Source organism: Mycteria americana, chromosome 8 (genome assembly GCF_035582795.1).
Source record: "Mycteria americana isolate JAX WOST 10 ecotype Jacksonville Zoo and Gardens chromosome 8, USCA_MyAme_1.0, whole genome shotgun sequence".
Lineage (NCBI taxonomy): Eukaryota > Metazoa > Chordata > Aves > Ciconiiformes > Ciconiidae > Mycteria > Mycteria americana.
In genome coordinates, this window is record NC_134372.1 from 12,762,044 (window position 1) to 12,785,566 (window position 23,523).

Sequence of the window (23,523 nt, forward strand, 5' to 3'; positions counted from 1 at the left end):
AGGTCAGGAGAGCATAGCTGAAATTCATGCCCGTGCTTCCAAAATCCTTGAGACACAGCTCACAGCATTTGTCCTACTAGAGCAAGACACAGAGGAGGGGTACAGAGCTTTCAGGGTCACTCAAATACACTCAAAATTCTGCTTTCAGGATTAAGAAAGCCCTACACACACATCCACAGCCCCCATCACTCCTCTCCCAGCCGCCAGCTCCCCCACCCTCATGCTGTGAAACCGCAGTCCCACGCTGCAGCAAGCTGAGTTATGGAGCAGGAGGAGTTCCCAGCAGGACAACCTTGCCAGAGCTGCAGTGAAGACCAAAGCAAGGAAACAAGACCTGCCCGCTGCTCCCGGGGGGCTTTTCACAGGGGCTGCAGAGGCCCTGGGACAGTTTCGGAGGTGCAGGTGGATGCTGTTTAATGCCAGAGCACTTCACATTAATGCTGAACGCTCCCTGTGCTCCTGTCCCTTGGAGGGCAGAAGCGGATCAGATCCTTCGCAGAAAATGGAAACCTGCAGGTGCAAAAGGCTGAACTCTGACAGACACCGTGGGGATTTGGCTCCCAAACTCCCTGGGTTCCTCAGACTCCCTACATTACAAGTAACTGGCCACATACCAATTACCGATCGAGAAGTTTACCATCAGGACCTCCATCGCCCAGGATTCTCCTTGGTCACGTTCACCCTAAACAGAAAGCGAGTGCCCTAAACAGAAATATAAAGACAGAAAAAAAGGCCCCGGGGATCTTGCAGCTCGCCCTGCAGGGCATCATGAGCTCGGTCCCTGCGGCATCCCTGCCGCCGCTCTCCCCTACCCAGCATCTCTGGAGAAGCAGCTCAGAGGGAGAATGGGCCAGTGGAAAGTGGGACTGAAAACCTTCATAAGGGAACTGTCAACAAATGACAGGTTGCTAAAAGAAATGCAAATGGCACCTGGCCAACTGTAACAGAGCTGTCAACGAGAGCTGCCAACGAGAGCTGCCAGTCAGCTTGCATGGCAGCAAGGGCTCTGCAGCCCCGGGGGAAACGCGCAGGTAGCCCGCAGCGCGTGAACGCCGGAGGGAGATCCAGGACATCCCTCCGGGGCAGGACAGCACCCCAGGCAGGGCGCGAGCTCACGTCAGGCATCACCAGAAGAGCAGGGAGGCTGATGGAGCCAGCTCAGATGCACATCCAGAGCGGTCGGAGTCACAGGGACCAGAGCACGAGAACAGAGGGGACGAGAAGCCAGCGCAAATTATCTCTGTCTGAAAGGGCTGCCAGAGATCCCCCCCCCCACTTGAAGAAACAAAGTAGCAAGCATAAGCCCCGGGAGCTGTCAGACCCCATAAGTATTTTTCCAGGGACTGATAAATAGCCTCAGTGCTGCAGACAGCAACGGCTCTCGGTGACTTCCACCGCTCAAAGGGACCGAGGACTCTGGAGTCCTTCACAAGCCCTCAGTCTTGCACCTTCCCCAAGAGGCATGTTGTCCCATACAACAACGTGGCTAGAGAGAGATGACTCAAGCAGCTGACTTGAGGCAATGGAATTAAGAAGATACTAAAAAAAAAAAACCTAACAGAAACAGTTTCCCGTTCTTGAAACATGAAGCCGTGTGACCTCCTAGAAGAATCACTTCTGGACTCCTTGCATAAACACACTAAGGTCATGCACAAAACACAACCTGGGAAGCAGCCTGGACTGCTTAAATTTGAGTAGGCAAAAGGCAGGCTGAAGTTGCAGGAAAACCTAGAGCTACAGTTTCAGCCTCTCTCCTCCCACAGGAGGAGTTTTCCCAAGTTTTCCAAGGAGACTTGCAAGTCATCCTGGCTGGGGCGGGGGGGAGCACACATAAAGCTCACAAGTAAGGCTTTGGGGAGAGGGCAGCTGCTGGCTGGCCTGCGAGCTCTCTGCCTGGCACCCAGCACACAGCTGAACGAGGCAGCAAGTCCACCCCGAGCTCAGCAGCATCCAGCTACGCCAGCTCAAGCCCAGGAGCAGCACACCCATACTGACACAGCCCTGCGAGCCGACAACCCGCCAGCAGCCCTCCCTGGGTGGCTCTGCAGCAATCCTTGAGCTTCCCCGGCCCCGAAGCATCCCCGTGCCCAGAGCTCCCGCACACCGAGACCCTCCCATTTCCGCGCCAGCTACACCAGATGTATGCGAACAACGGCAGGGCGGAAAGCAACGCCACGGTCACTCGGAAAGACACCTCCACAGGGCTGCAGGGACACGCCGCTCTGCCCACCCGCCACCAACAGGCATCAGCATGGGTCCCCAGCCACTCAGCAGAGCTCCTACAGCAAAGCCAGACATAACAGCCTCCAGCAGAGGCAGAGCTGTCTGCGGAGCTGTTTCCAATAGGTTTGAGCCTGTGTGGTCTCAGGTCCAGGGAGACTATGTACAATAAACCTCTCTGTGGAAAACTCACATATTTAAAGTGTCTTTTGCCAGCAGAGGGGAAAAAGCATCAGTCTCTCTATTCCACCCGCACTCCCCCCCCAACCCTGAAACACAGGGAAGCGATGCGAGAGCTTCGTCCCTTAGCTTCGGCTGCTGTCACGAGAAAGGAGCGCCGAGAAATTCAAAGGGGCAGAGAAACCGAAGCAGCTGAGGGATCGAGCCAAACCAGAGCAGGGTTTAATACAGAAAAGGGAGTGGGAAATTGTAAGAGGAAAAGAAAAAAAAGGAGGGAGGTGGCTGGAAACAAAGAAAGTTCTTGGCGGCGAGCTGCTGTGCTTGGCCCCTCTCCATCAGCCTTCGCCACCACAGGCGCGCGGGGCCGGGGAGGGGAGCACGGGGGCTCTTGTGCTGCAGGACACTGAGGCTCGGCGCAGAAGAGGGACAGCCAGCCCCCAGCTCCATCCCCAGACACCTTGTCACCCCCTCGCTCTAGCTCTGTGGACAGGGAGAGCCGGGAGAAGGGTAGTGCTGGTTCAGACAGCACTGGGAAAGGCATGGAGAAGCGATCCCAGCGGTAACGGCAGGGCATCGGGGATGCTGCTGTGATCCCTCTGGTCCGAGAAGCAGAAGCAACAAGTCAGAGCTGCAGGGAGGAGCTGGGTAACGGGGATGCAGGCAGCACGAGGACAGGCATATCCTCACTGCCGCAGCAAATAACCCAAGCTAATCTGCCCACACAGGACTACAAAGCAGCCACCTCCCCTCACTCTGATTCATCCCTTTGACTGTACCCTCCCTAAAACCCCAGCGACAGACAGCTCTTCCCGCTCTGCTGTTGGACAGCTCGCCAGGGCACAGCGTTGCCCGAGCACACAGCCAAAGCTGCTGGGATGAAGTGCATGCACGCGGGGTTACACCAAGCACAGGGACCCCAAGGACAACCCACCAAGCCCCGCTCAGCCACGGTGCAGACCCCTCAGCCATACAACATATGTACCCGCTTGTTTGCTCCGAGTCACACTGAAGGTCAAACATATGGATTCGTTTCCTACTTCCCACTGCTACGTGAAATGGCTGGAAGTTAGACATAGCCCCTCCAAAGCAAAGCTGCGAGGGATCAAGGTCACCAGACCTCCGAGTGGGCAGAGGCGATGGATGGCCCCTGCGCCGAAGTTCACTGCTGGCATTGCGTACGAGCACCAGCTTTCCACACAGAGCTGCATCCGCCTCAGTGGCCATCTGCCAGGCAAGATTTGGCCCTTGCACTGAACTGCGACATTCAAGGTTCTCAACAGCCTTAAGTAACATGACTGGGGAAGAAAAACAAGGGAGAGTTTGCGTTTGAGTGTTGGTTCTCATCCACAAAGCCAACAGTGCTCCCTTAGGCCCCAACTCTCTTGAGAGGTAAAGGTGAAGGAAGGATCGATCGGCTCTGCAATGCTGTGCAGCAGAGCAGGGCCAGGTGCAAGGACGGATCCAAATTTCTACCAGCTATGGGCTCCAAACGCCCTGCCTGTGGCCTGCCTCGAGCAGGAGAGCATCAGCCAGCTGACAGGAAACAGGATGAGATACAGCAGAACCGCAGGATACGGCAGCAAAACACTGCTGAGGATGCTGAGAAAGCCCTCAAGCCTCTGGGGGCCACCGATGCTCAAAAACTCTTTGCTGTGGCAGAGACTCAGCTTCCTGGGTTCAGCCTTACTTCATACATTCTGGTTTCGCTTTTGCTCTCTTTCATTCCTAGTTTAGTTAACAGCCCCTGGATGGATTTCACACTATTCATTTTTTACCTCCTGCTCCCTTGGTCTAAACGCACCCAGCTCCTTTGGCTCCCCACAGGACATTCCCACCATACCAAGAGCATGGTCATGCTTCACATGGCATGGGGGGAGTCATCCCCCAACGCTATTCTTAAGCCAAGCAACCAGCATGATTCACAATGGCAGAAATAACGCAGCTGTACAAGGCAATACTGTGCCAGGTCCCCACAGAACTCTGCTTCAGCTGAGCAAGTCAGGGCCTGGGGACCATGACACACAGGTCCATGGGGCACACATTCTTCAGAAGACATCTTCTGCTCTATACATACAAGGCACCAAAGAATGACTGAATCTATAGATCAGCAGCCCTCCTTCTCCTCTTGCCATTCAAGCACTCTCTGAATGCTTCAGAATCAATTCCAGATAAGCAATGGGGTTAGGTTGGGCAATGAATGAAACCATGAACAGCCTCACCACTACAAGGAACAGGAGCAAAGATGACACCTACGATCATGTCACAAGTTCCACATCAAAAATATAACACATTTACTCTTTGAATTTTTTTCTCCCCATGAAACTTGTTTTAAAATATCTATAGATGCTATCATCTAGGCACCAGATTCCAACATGCACTGTTAATTACTTTCGCAAGGCAGCTGCCACAAATGAAGTGGTTCAGTATGCATTATGGCGGTTCAATATTCACCTTGTTTAAAGTTTGCAATCTTGTTAACTGAGCTTGCAAAATAAATGCATGCTGCACACTTTGTCTAAACTTCCCTTTTTCAAAGTGGTATGTGTGTGCATGGAGGCCAGGAAAGGAAGTCCTGCAAGAGCATAGTCCAGATTTTCCAATAAACTAACACAATCAAAGAGCATGCTGCTCTTTCTTTCCTGTTGGATGTATATATATACTTTTGGTTTGTGCTCTGGAGCAACTATTTAAAACTATATGAACTACAGAAGTGTTCTTGGTGGACGGGATGGTAGAAATGAAGATGCAATTCAATGACATTGTTATTAACACATAGAACAAAACACACAAATTGCATCTGTATTAAAATGAAAGGTCCTGAAGCTTGCCTAAGGGCAAAAAAACAACCAAAATCTGGATTTAGTAGGGAAAAGCTTTATTTTAGGGACTTCTACTAGAGAATAACAAACACAAAACTATAAAAAGATCCTATGTGAAGTCCTTTAAAGGAAAATTTAGTCTGTTTCAACTATGGCTTTGTTTTGGGTCTTTTCTGAATAAACATTCATTTATCAGAATTTGAGACTTGGCCAGACCATAGAAGTGACAGTCTGCTACTCTGTCACCCAGAATGATTATTTTTAAACTTTGCTCTTGGACTTTGCCTTTTCAGATTTGCAGTTTGGCCCTGGAGCCCTCGCCAGCAGCGTCCCCGAGGGGCATGAGCTGTAATGACTTAACATAGGATTGTATGGGAAATGTCACTGCAGGGTGACCCTCCAGCCACTGCCTGAAGGATGGGACTCCCCTTCTTCACTTGGACAGCGGGCTGCCGAGATCCCGAGCTCAGTTGTTCTCTCTTGACGGGATCAGAGCAGTGCATCCTGCAACGAACACCTGCAAAAGGATTGTTTCTCGCTGCCCCTTCCAGGTACTGCTCATGAAAAAAGCTTAAAGACACAAGCGGCACAAGTGCAGTTGAAGCAGCCAGGGTTAGCAGCCGAGGAGAGATGCCACCGAAATCCAGCGTGATACGGTTTCACAGCCGGCAGAGCAAATTCAAGGACCCCATCGCTCAGAGCAAAAAGCTTGGTTATCCTTCCCCTCGGCCCTTCCACATGTGTGAGCAGAGTTGGTTTGACAAGAATGGGAGCAGACGTGTCGGCCTCACACCATGCCAACACCATGGCAGCAAAAACCTTCCAGGAGCACAAGGCTGACCGCAAGGAGAAAAGCACGCAAGGGGAGAGCACTGCCCGCTAATTGCAATTTAGCCTGACCCCTGCCAGCAGTGCTCACTGCAGTACCCACCAAAGGGTTTAACACCTCACCAAGGAGAAAAGCAATCAAGAGGCTGTTCCCATTTCCCCTATCCCCCAAATGGCTTTAAACACACCTGGGCTTCCTTTGAACAACCCACCTAGCTCCTCCCACCCTCAGCTCAGGTACTGGGCTGTCACCACAGTAAGGAGGATGGACAGGACATGGGACAACTGCACTGTTGTCCCAGCGTATCCTTCCAGGGAGGCATGGCCATCAGACACACTGTGAGAAGCAGCAAGACAGCAGCATGCCAGACTGACGCTCTCTTGCACCAGGATTTGAGCCAGTGCCGTTCACAGGCACACACATGTTCGAGGGCATGAGACTGCATTCAGGTCCCCAGTTAAGTCCCAACACAGCTCAGCATGCATTTGAGCTGGCACCTGGCTACCAAAACCCTTCCCAGCACCTTGCTGGGTCCTACACCCAGCCCAAGCCCCCCAGTCTGGGGGAATATTGTGTCTCCTGCTTCAAATCAGAGCTGCAAAAAACCACAAGTTTTTGTCTTGGGCAACACAACTCTTTTTGTGTCGATTACCAAGGTGATGGGTGAACTACGCTGGCCTGAAGAGAGCTGGCCTTTCCTACAGCCCCTCCCCACTGCGGGCATCAATAAGGACTTTGAAACACTGGTTTGATCTCACTTTTCTGGGAAACTGGAATTCATGACTTTCTGCTGTGGCCTCACAACAGCACCTTTGTCCAGCAAAGAAAAGCCTCTCGCCGATGCAGAGAGCAGCCCGAGCAGTGCGGGTCACTTGACGGTCAGGCCAGCACAGAGGCAATGGGAGGAAGAGCTGGTGTGCTCCTCCAGCCTCCCCAGGGACAGCAAGCAGCTGCCCTAGGGGATGGAGAGCACATTTATGCTCAGCAGTGAGAAGCCAGAGAGCAAAGGTTTAACACCTACACTTTGTGGTTGACACAGATTTGCAGCATGCCAGCAGATACGGTCTAAAGATGACTCAGCCATGATTTGCTGCCCCTCCTCTCCCTCTCTTTGCAGGAGGAGGAAGAAAAAAAAAAAAGAAAAGAAGGGTTTGATTCCATATAATTAAGTGGCTTTGTGAATCTGCCTAGTTCCTATCGATCCCCTCAAACAAGGCAAGCGCTCCCATTCACTCCAGTGCTGCCCCAGGGAGGCTGCTGCCTGCACGCTGCCTGCCCCTCCCTGGGCTCACCCCTGCCGCGAGCTGCGCTGGCTCCTGCCGCTGGGTTTTGGTCCAAAACAAGTACAGGGAAAGGTTAAGAGGCGGAGGACTCGAGCCACCAGTTGAGGAGGGAGCAGGCGGCCGAGCTGCACAGCTGGCTGTCATGAGCTGTGTGCAGCCACCTTCTCCCACCACCCTGGGAGCTTCTGCTCCGCTGCCCCACCATACATCCCTCTTTTTAGAAAACACCTCTGTCCCAGATTTCCAACCTCACAGAGATTATTTGTGCTATGCCCAACTCCACCCACCTCACCCCTGCGGGTGGAGGGTAAGCAGGGACAGTGCCCAAAACAGATTGTGTCTGGCTCTTGGGGTGCATGTCCCAGCCGTGGGGATGCGGGTCTGGATGGGTACAAGGAGCCCCCAGCCCCAGCAAGGGAATGGGAAGGCCCAGGAGAGCAGAGGAGCAGCCACAGGCGACCCTGTCTGAGCCCCGTTACGGGACCTGACGGTGGTGCAACAGATCCGCCAAGACAAACAGAAGAGTACGCAGCTCAGCAAACCTCCTCACGTACACTCTCCTCCAGATCAGATGCATAACCCAGCTACAATGAGTAAGTCTAGGATGGACATGACAGGAAGGGGGACACGTCTGGAGCTGGGGCCAGGCTCAGCCAGGGCTGATAAAGCCGCAGGCAGGGGAGGAGAGGAAGAAGCGGTGATAAGGGGTTGGGCAGCAGCAGCCACATCACATCCCTGGATGCAAGGAGGGGGTAACAGCCCCCCTTTACCCTCCCTTCCATCGTGGCTAGAGCCGGCCTGCCCTCTGCTTTCCTCCGACTGTTGCTCACTGCCACAAACCAGCCAGGGTGACCTGGAGAAGCCCCTGATCCCCCAAGAGCTCAGAAAGCCTGGCTCCGCTGACACAACACGCTCCAGCCAGAGCAAACACCACATCCTCACAACCCAAACGCACCACGAACAGTGTGTCACTGGGTCACCCCAGTCTAAGGTGAATGGGGCGGAGAGAACATTTTGGTCTTTGTTTTACGGTTGTTGCCAGGATTCACCCACAAGGTCTCCACAGATGCCTGGAAGCACACCAAAGTTTAAATAATAAAAAAAAAAAAAAAAAGAAAAAACCCAACCCCTTCAAAAATAGACAAACCCACAACAGTTTGGAAGATGCCCTGGAGCATGCAGGAACACGCTCCCTGGGCAGCTCACGCAGAAGGGCTGCAGGGCACAGGAGGGAACACCTCACGGGGACGGCGGCACTGTCCCAGGCGCAGAAGGAAGGAGCCAGCTGGTCCCTTGCCCCGGGACTCTGCAGACAACAGGTTTCAGAGCCCCTCTGCCCAACGCCGCTCCCTCACGCAAGCAGAGGCACTTCCCGGTGGTGCCCCGGAGACGCCTCCTCCCCCCGGGTGCGTGCTGCCCTAGGAGCCCCTCCAGCAAAATCCCGCCCGCAGCCGTTCACGGGCACCTCCCGGCGCTTCCCCCCGGCGGGTCCCGCACAGGGTCACCACCGGCGCTGCCCCCCCAGCGCGGCGATGTCCCTGCCCGCCTCCCCCGGTAGCAGGGGTCTGGGAGGGAGGGGCAGCGCGTTCCCCCGCTGGCAGGAAGGGCACCGGGTGACCCCCACGGGAGACGCCGGGGGTGGGAGCGGCAGACCCGGCAGCGCTACTCTCCTCCTCCTCCTCCTCCCTCCCGCCCTGCGGCCGGGGCTCCGCGGCCGCTGCCCGCCGCCGGGGCGTCCGTGGGGGAGCGGAGCCGCCCGCGGGCCGGCAGCGCCCGGCCTTTGTTTGCCCAGAGCCGGGCGCGGCGGAGCGGGGCGCCCCGAGCCGCGCCGCGCCACTCACATAGTGCTTGTTGGGGGTGCGCCGCTTCTGCACGTCCAGCACCTTCACCTCCGCGATGCTCCGCCTGGGCATGCCTCTGCCTCTGCCCCTCGCAGCCCGGCGCCAGCGGCGAAGCGGGGAGCGGCGGCGGCGCTGGGGGAGGCACTGGCGCACGCAGCCGGGACCGGAGCCTGCAGCGCCGCGCCGAGCCGAGCCGAGCCGAGCCGAGCCGCCCGCTGCCGAGGGCGGGAGGCGGCCCCGGCCCGCCCCGGCCTATCCCGGCCGGCGGGGCGGCCCCGCCACCGCCCGCTTAAAGGGGCGACCGGCACCGCCCGCCCCACGCGTGTCTGCCCCACGCCCGGCTGCTGGCAGGGGGTACGCCGCCCCGCGGTCCCCCCACCCCCAGATAGAGAGGGGAAGACAACTCGGCTGCGTCCTTGGGGAGGGCAGAGTTTTTCGGAGGGTGCAGCTGGCTGTTTGCCCTTCGCAGGGAGGTGGCTGCGGGGCTGGCGGGGGGTCCGGGCTTGCCCGGCATGGTGGGCCTGTGCGTGGGCTCCATCACCAGGTTTTGATTCTTCTCGCTGCTTTTGTCCCGTGACAACGGCCCCCAAGGCGGTGCTGACATGGTCACCAACAGCCGTATCCCTAAAGGATCCGGGAAATGAACTGAGCAGAAGGCAGCTTTGTTGGCTGTTGGTACGGTCAGATCACTAGAACTGCCTTACCCAGGACAACCCGCATGCCCCTGGGAGCTGAGCCACTGCAACCCGCCTCCCCGCCCTGGCAGCCCACCCCCTCATGCCACGCTCGGTGCCCAGCTCTGCCCTTGGGGCAGGGGAGGAGACGAGGCAGAGACCAGGCACTTCTCTACATCAGTGCCACCCGCGGCCTCCATCTTCCCAGCAGCTCCTCAACACATAGCTTCTCTCCACAGCTCTCTTCCCCGTTGGGCTTTTAATTACATTATAAAGTTACCCAAGGCTCACACTGGCAGGTCATTAGCTTTCATATGAGTCTAATTTAATCATAAACAACTCATCTCACTCTTTAGCAGCTCCTTAAATGTGGCTTCTTTTTATACTGTTAACTTTGCTACAGCCACCCCAGAGAATTAATGGAGGCACAGGCAGGTTGCCAGGGCTTTATTGCCCCCCCCCCCCCCCTTGCCCTCCCAAAGGGCTCATCTTCATCCTCCTCCCCCTCAGCCAAGCCCTAGACCACAGTGCCCCTGCAGAGATAGCTGCAGGAAGGATGCTAGGTTGTCTGAAGGGGACACCACACCACCGGTGACCTCCCTGACACCTGCTGGCATGCCACTACAGGGCTGGTTTAGTTGTGGACGAGCTGCACATTGCTTTCCTCCCTGCCCCGGCCCTGTTGTCACTCCTCAGTCAGGCACGTGTTGAAGGCAGGTGGGCAGGAGACCATGGAGAGACCCCGAGAGCCCTCCCTTCCTTCTCCCACCAGGAAAGCCCTGACATTTATGAGGGATGCTGGGGCCAGACCTTGAAGTGCTAATCAGGTGACAAAGCTTGGGAAAGCACCGACAGACAGCAGAACTGCAGCTTTTGATGTTGTGTGGAGCACCCAGGCTTGGGCAGATAGAGTTTTACTGGTTTTAAAAGCCCTGAAAGATGCATGAATCCTCCGAAGGATGGTCAGGAAAACATCCAAAGCAGCTGTGCATCACGTTGGTGAGAGAAGAAAGGTACCTTGAAGAGATGTGGAACACTGGAGAAAGGGGGATTAGGAGACGAATGAAACAATTATTGGTCTTCACATGCTGAAAGAGAAAACCAGGGTAGACAGCAGCTAAGAGCACTGCAACTGAGCAATGCAAAGGATGTAACCTGAAGAGCTGAGGATGGAAAGGCCAGGCAAGGGGGTCACAGGGATAATAAAAGCAGGTAACTGGATATGTAAACCACCAAAAAAAGCACAGAAACACGCTAAACAAAATGCAATAGATGTTAAATTGCAAGGTGGGGGGAATTAAGGCAACTGAGTTACAAATGCTACAGCTGCAGCCGTCCCTCCTGCTTCGGGTGCTGGTTTGTTCTAGTTAGCAGTGACTGTGGGACTGCCGGGCAGCGGGGTGAGGGTGACTGTGCTCAGGACATTGGTTGTGTATATGCAGAGCTGGTCGGATGCAGTCTGGTAATTTGGTTTTACAGGAGTGCACAGACTGACCCTACATCCCTCATGCACTGAAAACAACATAGCCAGACTGATCATCTTGCTGCCCAGTCCATCTGTACATTAACACGAAGGCCACCATCCACACACCTTGGACTCACTACCCATGAATGCTAGGACCAGTTGGGGGGGGTGGGGGGAAATTAAAAAACCCATCTGGGAAGAGCAAATTGAGAACATGCAATTCAGAGAGCATTTTGACCTATAGGTACAGCATCCATGAAGAGGCTAAACTGTTTTCTTGCCAGATTTGTCTGGTCTAGCTTTAGAAGCAATGATAGCTGCAGCAGACAGAGATGGTGTAGGACAGCGAGGAGTGCTGGACAAGCAGCTGATGAACAGCCAGAGTGCCAGGTGCCACCAGCTGCAACACCCCTGCACTTGCAGGACCCTGCACAGCACATCCAACAGGGCAGGAGAGCTGCCCTGATGGCCAGCACAGTAAGGACCCACAGCAGAAGCAAGCAGGGAAGTCTATGAGATGGCTCTGAAAAGGAGCCTTATCTCTATTTGTGCTTCTCTCATCTCGTACTGGCCACAGACTTGAGGGGACAGAAATCCTATCTCCAGGCTGTCACTTTAGCACAGAGCCAGATGGTGGATTTGGGAGGGCGGGAGACAAGTTCTGCCCATTTTTACAGCCACAATGCCTGTTCCCTGCATTCCCCCTCCACAAGGCCATCCCCAGCCACTGTGGAGCACCATACTGCCATGCACCTTCATCAGCGACCTTCATGCTGGCCTCCCCCTTTCCTTTAATCCTGGCCCTGCAGCCACAGTTGGTAATCCACAAGAGACAGAATGAACACCACACGGTGACACTGCGAAGGACAGCTCACTCCTGAGCTTGAAGCAGCCCAGAGGGACACAGACAGTGCTTTGCTTGAGGAAGCTTTGTGCCCACCTCCCCTTCTCGGGGTGCACAAAACCTTTGGGTATTCCCTTGCTGATAAATCCATTTCCCTGTGCCACAAGGTCCCCACATGGAGATGTGCGACATGGGAAGCAAAAGGAGAATGTATGAATGAGCTCTCACAGCATCTTGGACCTACCTGCTCCAGGGACCAGATCCTGGTTTCCTGCCATCACCCTTCCAGCTCCTTTCTGTGTACTGCCATGGATGTGGCCCCATGGCACATGCTGCTGGGCTGTCAGGCCATTCCTTTATATCTGGTATAAATCATGTGTATCAGACAGCCAGATTGTTACACACAGGGGGTTACTTTATCCTTGTCTTCCAGTGTAAACCCACTCCAGGCCTACAAACACTGGCAGAGAGCCAAGCGACTGCACAAATCCAATCAGAAGCACTTAAGCATCGGCATTGCTTCCCCAGCACCATAACCTGCTGAAGCAGATCTTGGACCCCATTGCTCTTGGACCCCAACAGCACCGGGCACTGGCTGCAGCCTGACAGCTTATGAGCACCCAGGAACAAGCAGACGTTGGAGACAATTGCAGCTAACACTGCAAAATGGCTCCTGCGTTTAATTAACAAGGCTGACTAGCTGTTGAGACGAGCGGAGCGCGGCTTTGCACGCTGACCTGATTGCCTCCCGAGGGAGGCACGCTGGGAGGCTGGCTGTGGAGACGTACAGCCTGGCTTGGGCTCTACTGCACCTCAGTAGGTTATCAAGGAAACTGCCAAGCATTTGCTAAGGGAGCCCAAATGAGGGTTTTGTGATTGACCTGGGACCTCATGCTTGGCCCACACCTCTGGTGGCGTGGCTGTAGGAGCAGCAGAGATCTGGCAGCTGCACTTCCTATGATGAGGTTAGGTGGTACAAGGGTACAGGTGCAACTGAGGGGAGTTTTGGAATAAACAAGTCATCTCCTGCTGCCCTAACCAAAGGTTGAAGTATTGTTAAGCCAAACAAAATAACTACACGGGTGAGCTCACCACCTACTGAAGAGTCAAGGCCTCCTTGATCCATGTGCACTCTCCCTTCTTTCTGTCAGGATCAGCTGAGCAATTTAAAGCAAGAGGACAAATGACTTCTGAAAAGCCAGCCATCAGCTTGGACATGCAAATGGTTTCCACTTGGCTGTAAGCAGGCTCCAGCTGTTCAGGCACAGCTGGGCCATCCCTGAGGTCTGTCAGGTGTCAGAGATGTAATGGGATGAGAAAGCGGTGCCCCACCATGAGCCCTGAACTGCAGAGGAAACAGCACCTGCAGTCCTTCTGGCACAGAGTCCGCTAATTCTGCTTGCTTTTTTAATTTAAGAATTATGAGTATGTGCTAGGTGGGTAAATGTTTCTGGTCCTCCCCTGTGTACTGAACAAATGCATCTGTCTTCCCCGAGCTCTCTCACAAAGATTAGTCAAAAATTGTGCTGCTACAACAGAGGGCAAATCTTTGCAGCTGAAGCCCAGTAGAGCAGTGGTTACCCACCATATCACCAGGGCTGGATTGCGCTGATTCTTAGCCACCACCAGCAATGATTTTCCACTGCTTTGACCCCAGGATTGTTGGTTTTAGCTGTGTGGCGTGGATGACACCCATCACAGTCAGCCTGGCAGCAGATTGCACCCATCCTGCACAGAGGTATGGCAGCAGGGAGAAGCAGCCCCCATGGAGGGGATGCTCAGCCCTCAGAGAGGGAGAGGCTGTCCTGGCACACGTGTGCCAGTGGGCAGGGGAACCCTGGAAAACTCCTGAGGACAACACTAGAGTGGGAAACAAAATACTGAAGCACCGATCCAGTGAAAGGTGTGCCATAGCAAATGACGAATCCAGGAAAAAGAGTGAGCAAACATTTCAGTGCAAGGGGACAGCTCAGCTCCAGCTCAGCGCTTGTGCAGACAGCAGCTGGGCTCCGCAGCCGCTGTTTCAGTGTGCGTGCCATCTAGTGAACAAGAGAAAGAAGAGCAAACATCACCCCTGCTACCCTTGCAAGCCTGGAAACCAGGCCCAGGGGAGTCCCAGCAGGTGCTTGTGAGGGCAAGTGGAGCGCCAGGGCGACGTGTCCCACCCAGCCCCATCCCACCCAGGAGAAGGGCAACAACAAACCCCATCAGCAAGGCAGAAGACCAGCCTCTGGAGAGGCTTGGTTTGCTCAAGCCCTGTGTAGTTTGGCATTTGGAGAATTAAACCAGTGGCCATTGCAGCAGGAGAAGGTGCAAGCATTTGGCTTAACAGGGTGCAGATGACTTTTGAAGGAGGTGCCTACAGCAGTGCTCACCTCTGTCTGCCCTCCTGCAGTGAGGGAGGGACAGCAGATGCAGCCATAGGAGGAAAGCAGTTAGGCATGAGCCCCAACTCCATGACTCTCCCTGCCTGCCCTGCTTTTTCTTCCCTCAGAGAGTTTCATCATCCCCATCATAGCAGGAACACTGCAAAATCCTTTGGGCAGGTTGGAGCAGCTTGGAGCCCAGACGTGAAAGGACACAAAGTGCAGAGGATGTAATGAGGAGAACTGAGAATGCTACAGCTGCTGCAGCACCAGGAACTTTTCAGGGCTGTTATCTCTATTTTTAAAAATTAAGAAAGATTTTTACTTTTGCTCTGTTTTCAGCATTGCTGAAATGGTAGATAACAGTTATTTCTGGAATACACAGTACTTTTGACATATTTATAAATATAAGCATCCTCATGGTTGAAGCTCCCCTCAGGCACTGCCAAGGACATGCAGATGAAGTTAAATACTCCCATGAGATCCTCTGCTTCACTGGGATACATTGAATGAGGCCATTTTTGACCAGTGTGTCCCAGGGGACAGTGCAGTCCTGGTACATACAAACAAAAAAGATGGCTAATTATTTGTCCTCAGCTACTTCATTTCTTACTAGCTCATGGAGCAACGAGATGGGCACCCTCATGCTTTTTCTTGTCCTTCTCTCACCACAGGGCTGCCCACGTAAACCCCACCGCCACTAACTTACAGTAACAACTTTCTCTCCCTTTCACCACCTCACATCTGAACTCACAGCCTGAGACATTACCTAGCCAGGGTGGACAGAGGTAGCAAGATAATTTCCTTCATGAAACCCAAGGTAGAAGTTGGCAGGTTCCAGAGCAACCTTCCAGAAAATGAGGGGAATACCCTACCAACTCCCTGGGCTCGTGTCAAAGCTGCCCTTAGACACCATGTGTCCTTGCTTGGTGTAGGGCATCTGGATGAAAGAAATCATAACTAAACCAGCAGGTAAAAATCTCCAAGCACAAAATGAAGACCACGCAGGCCCTGGGGTTGGTTACAGGGGCAATGGGAGCTTTTCTGAGCAGCCTGGGGGAGCAAGCAGAGGTCTCCCCCTGCACTGACAGGGGAAGATGTGATCTGTATCTTGACCTCGTAACACATTTCCAGGATCCAAGAGCTCCTCAGCTGAGGGCAGAGTGGGGAGGAGACAGGGGGGCATCCCTAGGACCTCCTTGTCCCAAAAAAACAAGGGAGCTGAGGCATTTGACTGGGATCTTCTGTTATGGCCAGACAAGCTAACAAAAAAGGAAGAAAATGCCATGCATACATAGCTTGCACTCTTCGGGCGAGAGGATGCAATACTCCCTCTTCACCAAGCAGGGTCAGCCGAGCACTATTTTAACACACAACGAAGCCATCAAGACAACTGCTGCTGCACTTCTGTCTACCAGAGTTTCACCTTCTTAGCAAAGACGTGATGGCCGCTGACCCGCAGCATGCAGCAGAAGTGCTTCTGAAGCAACTAGCTATTTTAAAGAAGTGGAAGTTCAGTCTTGCATGGTTCACATGCCAGAACTGGCTCTGGAGGTTTCTGTAAGTCAGCAAAACCCAGACTAGAAGGAAAGCTGGTCTAAGGCCACAGCAGGGTATCAGGCAGGAAATCAGACACATGCCCAGGTTTCTCAGTCTGTTACTTTATTAGAAGAGTCTTTACATCATAATGGTGGCCCCACTGAAGACACTTTACAAAATATTAAAAAACCCTTTTTATTCAAAGCCACATCTTAAAAAATGGCATCCCATCCTCCCTCAAAAACAAACTGGGTTTATTCGTGGTTCCTTCTGAACAGGAAACAACAAAAACATCCTCTTTTGAGAGGGGGAAAAAATATAACCACCCTGTAAACATGACAATCAGAAGACATGCTCCCCTGCCCTCTCCTAGGAGAGGAACATGGTACTAGAGCCTCGGCACACCCGGAGAGGTAACAGAGCATAGGGAAAGGGCAGGGGACAAAACCATTCCCACCATCTATTAGCAAAAGCAAAACTATGTTGCTAGCTCCAGGCTGCAAATAAGCTGGACTGGAGAAAGGGACAACAGATTTACCATAAGGGCATCACATCAGCTCTTTAAAAGTCCCCAGAAATAGTCTCCTTCCCCATGGCTGCACAATATCCAGAGGGAGCTGACACTCCCTGGGCTGGTGCAAAGCAGCAGAGGCGGCAATGCCCTTCAGCTGGAGGAGGTATGTTATGGACAGTATGCTGCAGGACATCCTTCTGCAAGTCACATGTAACGTGAAAGGACAGGCACCGGGTACTGATTTCTGTGACAATAACCATTTCATAGAATATGTCCAGCCTGACCCCAATAGGACCAGGAACAAAACTGCTGGGGCTGCCAGCACACGTTTCTAATGCAATTAAAAGGCTCAAACCAGCACATTGTTCAGGAACAACCCCCTGAATTCATTCATTTTACATCAGTTCCCAACCTGGTGCTATCATATCTGAAAGGCACAGTCAATGCTTTTGGAGATGGGACAGGTGGTCTTCCTAGGAGGACAGGCTAGTTACTGAAAAGCTGCTATGCAGTCTGCTTGCAAAGGGTCCCAGCCCTTAAGATCTCCATAGGCTATACTCACTAATAAAGACATCAACGGTGTGGATTAAGAAGAAACTTGGAATGGCCCAAATAGATGTAGTCTTGCTAGTTCGCAGGAAGCTTATAAATATGTATTATGAACTCTAAATGGGTAGTAAATGTACTTCTCAGATAAAAGAGGTGTTAAAGACCTGGGGGCTGGCTCCTTCACCTAGGTACCTAGAAGTGTAGTACATCACATACCACCTTTTTCTGAAATGCCAGTATGTCTCTAAATCAACACATGAGACCCTAAAATAACATTTTTATTTTTTTTTTTTAAGCAGAGACATTTTTTCTTGCTCAGGAAGCAGGCCTAAAACAAACAATGTTGTCCAGAGATCAACAGAGAGAAAAACTTAAGTGCTACCTTACACCTTTTGGTTGTGTAAGGAAGAAGGTGCTGCCCAGTGAGGTCTCTGTCCCCCTACCCAGGTCTGTGCTCTGGGTCCTACCCAGCAGCTCAGCCAAGCACTGCCTTGTGCAGGTGGAGGAAGGCAGCCCAGCCGAGACACATCACCACGGAGCAGAAAGGACAGAGGGCCGGACCTGCCACTGCGCTGCCGCTCTGCAGCGTGACTCCAAGCTGGAAGCCAGGAGAATCATCCAAGAAACTGTGGCACACCGTAAGGAGATGAGACATCAGTGGAGAAACTGATGCCGAGAGTAGCAAGCCACCGTGACCTGTCTTTGCATCTCCTCTTCCCTTGCATCTCTTGTTTCAAGACTCCTTTATTCCTTCCAAATGATGCTTTGCAGCCTATAACCCTGACTGCAGAGTGGCCAGGCTGGCTGATCCACATGGCCAACATATATACAGCACTTAAAAAAAAAAAAAAAAAAATCTCAAGCACATGTGTGACCATGAGAATTCTGGCAATAACACCCTTCTGCCCCTCACTTGTCCTGTCCAGAAGGCAGATGACTGTGACCAATACCTCACTGTTTCACTGCAGGACTAAGCACCGTTACAAACCTCCCGCTCTGCACATGCACGTACACTTCCGTAAGAGACAAAAGCCTGCAGCCAGCTGAACAGTTTAATTATGCCATAGTCCAGTCTCTGATAAGATAGTGTTAGCTAGATGCCAGAGAGACTGTGGTGCCAGCAATCACGGCAAATGAAGAAGCAGAAGCATCTTTGGAAGGATGTCCAGCCAGTCCCCTTTCTGCATAGTCTGTATGGGGAGGAAGAGGAAAGAAAAAACCCAAACCTCCCTCCTCAAAGGCAAAAACATTCCAAATCACTGTCTCCATTGAGGAAAAAAAAGGGCCACAGTAGATAGAAATAAATCTAAGGCAAGTGTTGGGGGGCCACGAGGCCCAGGTTAGCCTAAGACAATGCCAAAGCTGCTCTGCCCGAGACTAGTCCTTACAGAGGACTGGGAGGAAGAGCAGCCACAGTGGAGAGAGAAGCTGATAACTGCCGCACAGAGGGCAGGAGCCACCGCCTGTTTCTCCTGTTCAGAGCGGTTATTGCTTCAGTCCGAGTTGACAAGCCCAGTGAGCACCAGGCTCACGTGAGAGGCAGCACATCCAGGTAACAGTGCAAGTACGATTACAGAAAGGGTCCTGCCCGACTTCCCAGCATGGAGCTGTGCTGAGCAGGCCAGCTCCTGGAAAAGCCACCAAAACTTCCAGTCAGCGTCCCCCAGTGCAGGACAGAGGCCACGTTTATCCCAGACAGAGTGAGGGGACAGGAGGTTGCTGTTGTGAGAAGAGGCTGCCAAGAGGGTCTTCCAAGTCCAAGTTGCCCACCTGCAGCCCAGGAGGACACAGCGAGTACCAGTCGGTGGCCTGCCAGCTGCGAGGTGTTATGAGCTCTCTGTGGAGCCGAATGGGACAAACTTGGCGTGTTTGGTCGGGGATGCCGGGGTCTGTCCATCTGCCTCCTCGCTCAGCTTGAAGAACATCTCCTGCTCACGCCTCTTCTGGTTCAGCTCGTCCTCCAGGGCCTTAAGCAGAAGGAAACACACATAAGACATGTATTTGAGATTGTACTGGAGCTAGGGACACTGTCCCCTCCAACCAGCCAAGCAGGACACCCTGCTCACACCAAGGAGGCACTACCTTCTTCCGTGGCCTCAGCTTGTCCCGCCACTCCTTCATGTGCTGGTTGTGGTTCTCATCCAGAGACTTAAGCTTCTGGGTTTCGTGCTCAATCAAGAGGTGACACTTCTCATTCTAAACACAGATCACAAAACAGAACACCCATTAAGTAGCTGGGACTGTAAATCCTGTGGTTGAACAGGATTTGCATTGGCCAGAGGCATTCAGAGCTCTGAGCTCCAGGGCACGTTTAGACACGGCCAGAAAAACCTCTCAAGGCAGAGCAGGGGACATCAGTTCTAGTTCACTGCAAGTCCTCTGCAGCCACTTCTTACAATGTGCTCCTCGTGCTGGAGCAGAAACAGTGCACAGGCAGCTCTGAGAGGCTGGGCCACGAGGGATGGGTACCTGCAGCTGCTGGAGCTCGTTCATGTTGCTCTCACACTGGGCCTGCATGTCCTTCATCTGCGTCTCGTGCTTCTGCTGCTGGTGCAGCCGCTCTGCTTTTTGCCTCTTCTCTTCCTGCTGAGCAAACTGGAAGAGAGAAAAGCAGGTGCCCGTGTAGGCAGCGTCGCTCTGATCTCTGAAGCCAGTTAAGAGACTGACCAGCTTGCACTATTATATCGGAAAGAAAGAAAAGCTCCGAGGATGCTTCCCAACAATAGTCATGATGGAAGCAGCGCTGAAAATCACACCTGATGCCACAAAAGCAAAGACCTCTGACTCCCTGCTGTGGAGTAGAAATTTGGGAACAGTTGCCTTTTTCCAACTTCCCTTCTGCCAGTAGGCCAGCAAAGTACTTCACCCGCAAGCCAAGCCTCAGCCCTGGTGCCCTTTGCAGGACCTGACCTGTTTTATCTTCTCCCGCTGCTCAGATGCGCTCCCGCTGGAGTGGATGTGAAGGCTTTTCTTGTACATGGCCATCCGCGTCTTCCCTTCACTCCGCTGGATTTTGGGGAGCCGGGCTTTCTCCTGCTGCTGCCGAATTTTCAACTGCTCTAACATGCGCTGGTTGTATCGCTGCATTTGCTCCCTTTCCTGCAACGGCAGAGGGACAGGTATCAGAGGAGGAGACACAACTCAGGCCAACAAGAAAGTGCTGAGGAGACCAAAGAGAGCTGGAGAGCAGACTTGGGATTTGCAAGGAGGTGGCTGGTGACAGACAACTCCAATGGGAAAAGAGCTGAGGGCAGCTACCGAACATGCTGTGAAAGCAGAGAAGGGGGCTGGAAGGAAGCAGAAATGACCACGAGATGTGCCAGTCTTCACTCCCTCCTCTGGGAATCTGCCATCCCACATACTGGACAGTGACAGATTTCCAGAAAAGCCCCCAAAATTCACAACTGCTGCTTGTACGTTAAACGCACGCAGCACAGAATATACATCCCAAGCAAGCAGGCTGATCCGGGTGTAATTCTGGTCCCTTTTCACTAATAATGACCAAATCTCTTAACTCCTAACCCACCCTCCGCCCCCCAGTTTACAGCCTGAAGGGAAACATCCCTTTTGGGGACACCCAGGCACCCTGCCAACCAGCACCAGCGTAGGAGGGTGCTAAATCTTTACTTTCTCATGCTTCCGGAGCAACTCGTGCCTCTGGAGGAAATACTGGTCCTTTAGCTGCTGCTTGACAAGCTGGTGTTTCTCCTGTTGCTGATGCTCTTCGAGATCCCAGATGCATGCCTCCCGGTCTGAGGAAGGGAGAAGGGTCAGGAGACAACCCACCCTGGCCCCCCAGCTTGATCACAGGCAGCATCCCAAGCACAAGCGATCCCTACACACGGGAGCAGTACAGCAGATGTGGGGAGTGATCGTTCACCTCCTGTTCTCCAGGAGAAACTGGTTGCAAACCATATCAGAGAATCATATCTTGCAATTATGAAGCCTAATTGGTTCGTATTTGTAAAGCGCTTTGAAGATTAAAGCGCTAAGTATTTTTATTGTTAAACATTTAGACAGGATCTGGCAAGGCTGTTTTTTCTAAATCCTATCCCTGCCAGCTTGCAACTCTGTCACAGCATCTGTTATGTGGGAAGAGCCAGCGTTGGATAAACCCATCGTTACAGCATTTGCTTTCCTCCTTTTCAGCCTTTGCCACCCACCTCTCATGAGCTGCTGCTTTTTGTTCAGGCACTCGCGTTCCTTGTCGCAGATCTCTCTTTTGTTCTGGGCTGTTATATTCTTCATGGCTAGCTCCAGGTCCTCCTTCTGCTTGGCCAAAAACTCCTGTTCCTGGAAGAAAACAGCAGTACCACCACAAGCCCTCCTTCTGCTGCAACTTGAAAAGCATCTGGTGGTATTTTAGAAACTGCCAATCCCTCAAGGAGGAAGGATGCTTCTGTCTACTACACATTTCCCAATCCTGGAGTTGTGGCAATCTTCTCTCAGCCTTACCATGGTTTGTTTTTTCTGGGCGAAGTCATCCATCTTCACCTTCATGTTCCCTTTGCGCTGTTGCCGTGGCAGCTTCTCAACCTCGTTCTTGACCTTTGGGGAGGGAAATGAGATTTATCAGCATGTAACTTTAGGCCAAGAACAACCCCACCTAATGTTACTGAACAGATGGACCTCAGGAAACACCCAAATATACCAAAGAAAAGCAAGAGCTTCCTGCTACAACACCCACAACTACTTCCCTCTCAAGTTCTGCTATGGAGAAATGCTGAAGCTTTCCTGGAAGAAACAGATGCAGGAAACCAGCTTTCCTCCATCCTATCCCCATTTTTACCTCCTTCTTCATCTGCTTCAGCTGCTCCAGGAATTTGACATGGTCCCGCTCCTGCTCCAGGCGAATGCGCTTGGCCTCCTCCCGCCGGCGCAGCGAGTGATCTTGTTCCATCTTCTCAATCTGCTGCTTCTGCTGCCGTTCGAGGTTTTCCAGTTCGGTGTCATAGAACTTCTTCTTTGTCTGTATGGGAAGGGAACAGAGGTCAACCTCAGCCTCCTCTGTGCTTCGTTTCATTCCAAAAGTTTAAAAGAAAAAAAAAAAAAGGGAAGAAAAAAATAAAGGGGGGAGTGGGTTGTCCTTGCTTGAATTGAGCCTCTTTACTAAACGCAGAGGAAAGAAATTTTCAAATAACGGCCCATGAAGCACACAGGGCAGGGTCAGCTCTAGTGTGAGCCCAAAGCATTTTTTAATTTGTTCTAGTGCATTTCAACCCTTTCTCCTTGCTTATGTCCTGATCTACAGCATCCCACTGGGACCCATAGCCCTGGGCAAATGTTAGCAGGCAGTGAAGCTCAAGCATAACAGTTCTTTCTCTGCAGACCAGGATTTCCAAGTTTGAGGGCACTGCGCTCCGACAGCGCCCTTGTGTCCAATCTCTCCCTCCCCGTGAGCAGCAGCGATGGAGTGCGTGGGTATCAATGGGAGCGGGTTGCAAACTGCCCCAGGGAAAGGGTTTGGGGCTTTTGCACATCGCACTGTACTGTGGATAAATCTCGCAAATAAGAAGTGACTTGCTAAAATGGGAATTCACAGACATGGCACGTCAAGACTTTAGAAATATAACAGAACACTCGAATAAGTGATGGCTCCCAGCCTGCCGCGAGGGGATGGGGTTACCAGGCGCACATACTAGGTGAATTAATAAAAGGGTATTTAAAAGATTCCTCACGAAAGCTTTAAAGGGACTTACCTACAAAATTATTTTACTTCAACATAAGCTGCCCACAGAGGGACTAGGTATGTAAGCCTAGTTTATCTTTATTCAATTTATACTCAAACTTGCTAGTTTTCCTGCTCTCACATTCTGTCCACACTGCTTTCTTATTTAAAGGGCTTTTTTCTTTGAGATACAACAGCACTATAAACTGTTTCTCACAGTAGTCGTGAACAGACATATAAGAAAAGATCACTGAAGAGGGAAAGTCCAGAACAACCCTTCCTCTGCTACACCATGCCAGGCAATGGCAGTCAGTGCTTCCCAAGCTGGAGGCTGCAAGTGTTTAACGCACACAAAAGGCTCTGTCCTCCACAAACACATCCCATCCCTCGAATCCCAAAGGGCTTCCTCCGTGGTCTTGCTCCCTCTGGACATGATGCCCCAGGACTGCTGCAACCCAGAGAGCATCGCCCTGGGCGAGGGCTTGCAGGGCATCTGCAGGGGAGAAGTCAAACCAGCAGATGCCAGGAGCTTCCCCTTCCCTGCTCACGTACCGTCATTTCTTGCTCGAAACGCCTGAGCATCTGCTCCAGCTGCAAATGGTGTTTGCTGTTGAGCTGGGCCTGGTTTCGGTGCTCCTCCTTCTGAAGGAGACGCAGCTCCCGCAGTTCCTGGCGCCTGCAGAGGGTTAAAATGGAGGGGGAGAGAGAAACACAGTCTTGGACAAGTTCAGA

The 23,523-nt window shown here is 52.6% G+C and overlaps 2 protein-coding genes across 5 annotated transcripts in view; both read right to left on the reverse strand.

Annotated features, from left to right (window-relative positions):
- The window catches only part of SH3PXD2B (SH3 and PX domains 2B), a 79,631-nt gene extending 70,241 nt beyond the window's left edge, over nucleotides 1–9,390 (reverse strand). For both annotated transcript variants that reach the window (XM_075509784.1, XM_075509783.1), the window contains exon 1: nucleotides 9,173–9,390. In XM_075509784.1, the coding sequence (XP_075365899.1) occupies nucleotides 9,173–9,244 (72 nt within the window). In that variant the 5' untranslated portion in view covers nucleotides 9,245–9,390. The remainder of the gene's footprint in view (nucleotides 1–9,172) is intronic.
- Nucleotides 9,391–16,174: 6,784 nt separating this feature from the next.
- The window catches only part of STK10 (serine/threonine kinase 10), a 52,375-nt gene continuing 45,026 nt past the window's right edge, over nucleotides 16,175–23,523 (reverse strand). For all 3 annotated transcript variants that reach the window (XM_075509787.1, XM_075509789.1, XM_075509788.1), the window contains 9 exons: nucleotides 23,344–23,467; nucleotides 21,913–22,092; nucleotides 21,579–21,671; nucleotides 21,287–21,416; nucleotides 20,751–20,875; nucleotides 20,034–20,222; nucleotides 19,593–19,718; nucleotides 19,206–19,319; nucleotides 16,175–19,090 (listed from right to left, as the gene is read on the reverse strand). In XM_075509787.1, coding sequence (XP_075365902.1) covers nucleotides 18,950–19,090; nucleotides 19,206–19,319; nucleotides 19,593–19,718; nucleotides 20,034–20,222; nucleotides 20,751–20,875; nucleotides 21,287–21,416; nucleotides 21,579–21,671; nucleotides 21,913–22,092; nucleotides 23,344–23,467 — 1,222 coding nt within the window. In that variant the 3' untranslated portion in view covers nucleotides 16,175–18,949. The remainder of the gene's footprint in view (nucleotides 19,091–19,205; nucleotides 19,320–19,592; nucleotides 19,719–20,033; nucleotides 20,223–20,750; nucleotides 20,876–21,286; nucleotides 21,417–21,578; nucleotides 21,672–21,912; nucleotides 22,093–23,343; nucleotides 23,468–23,523) is intronic.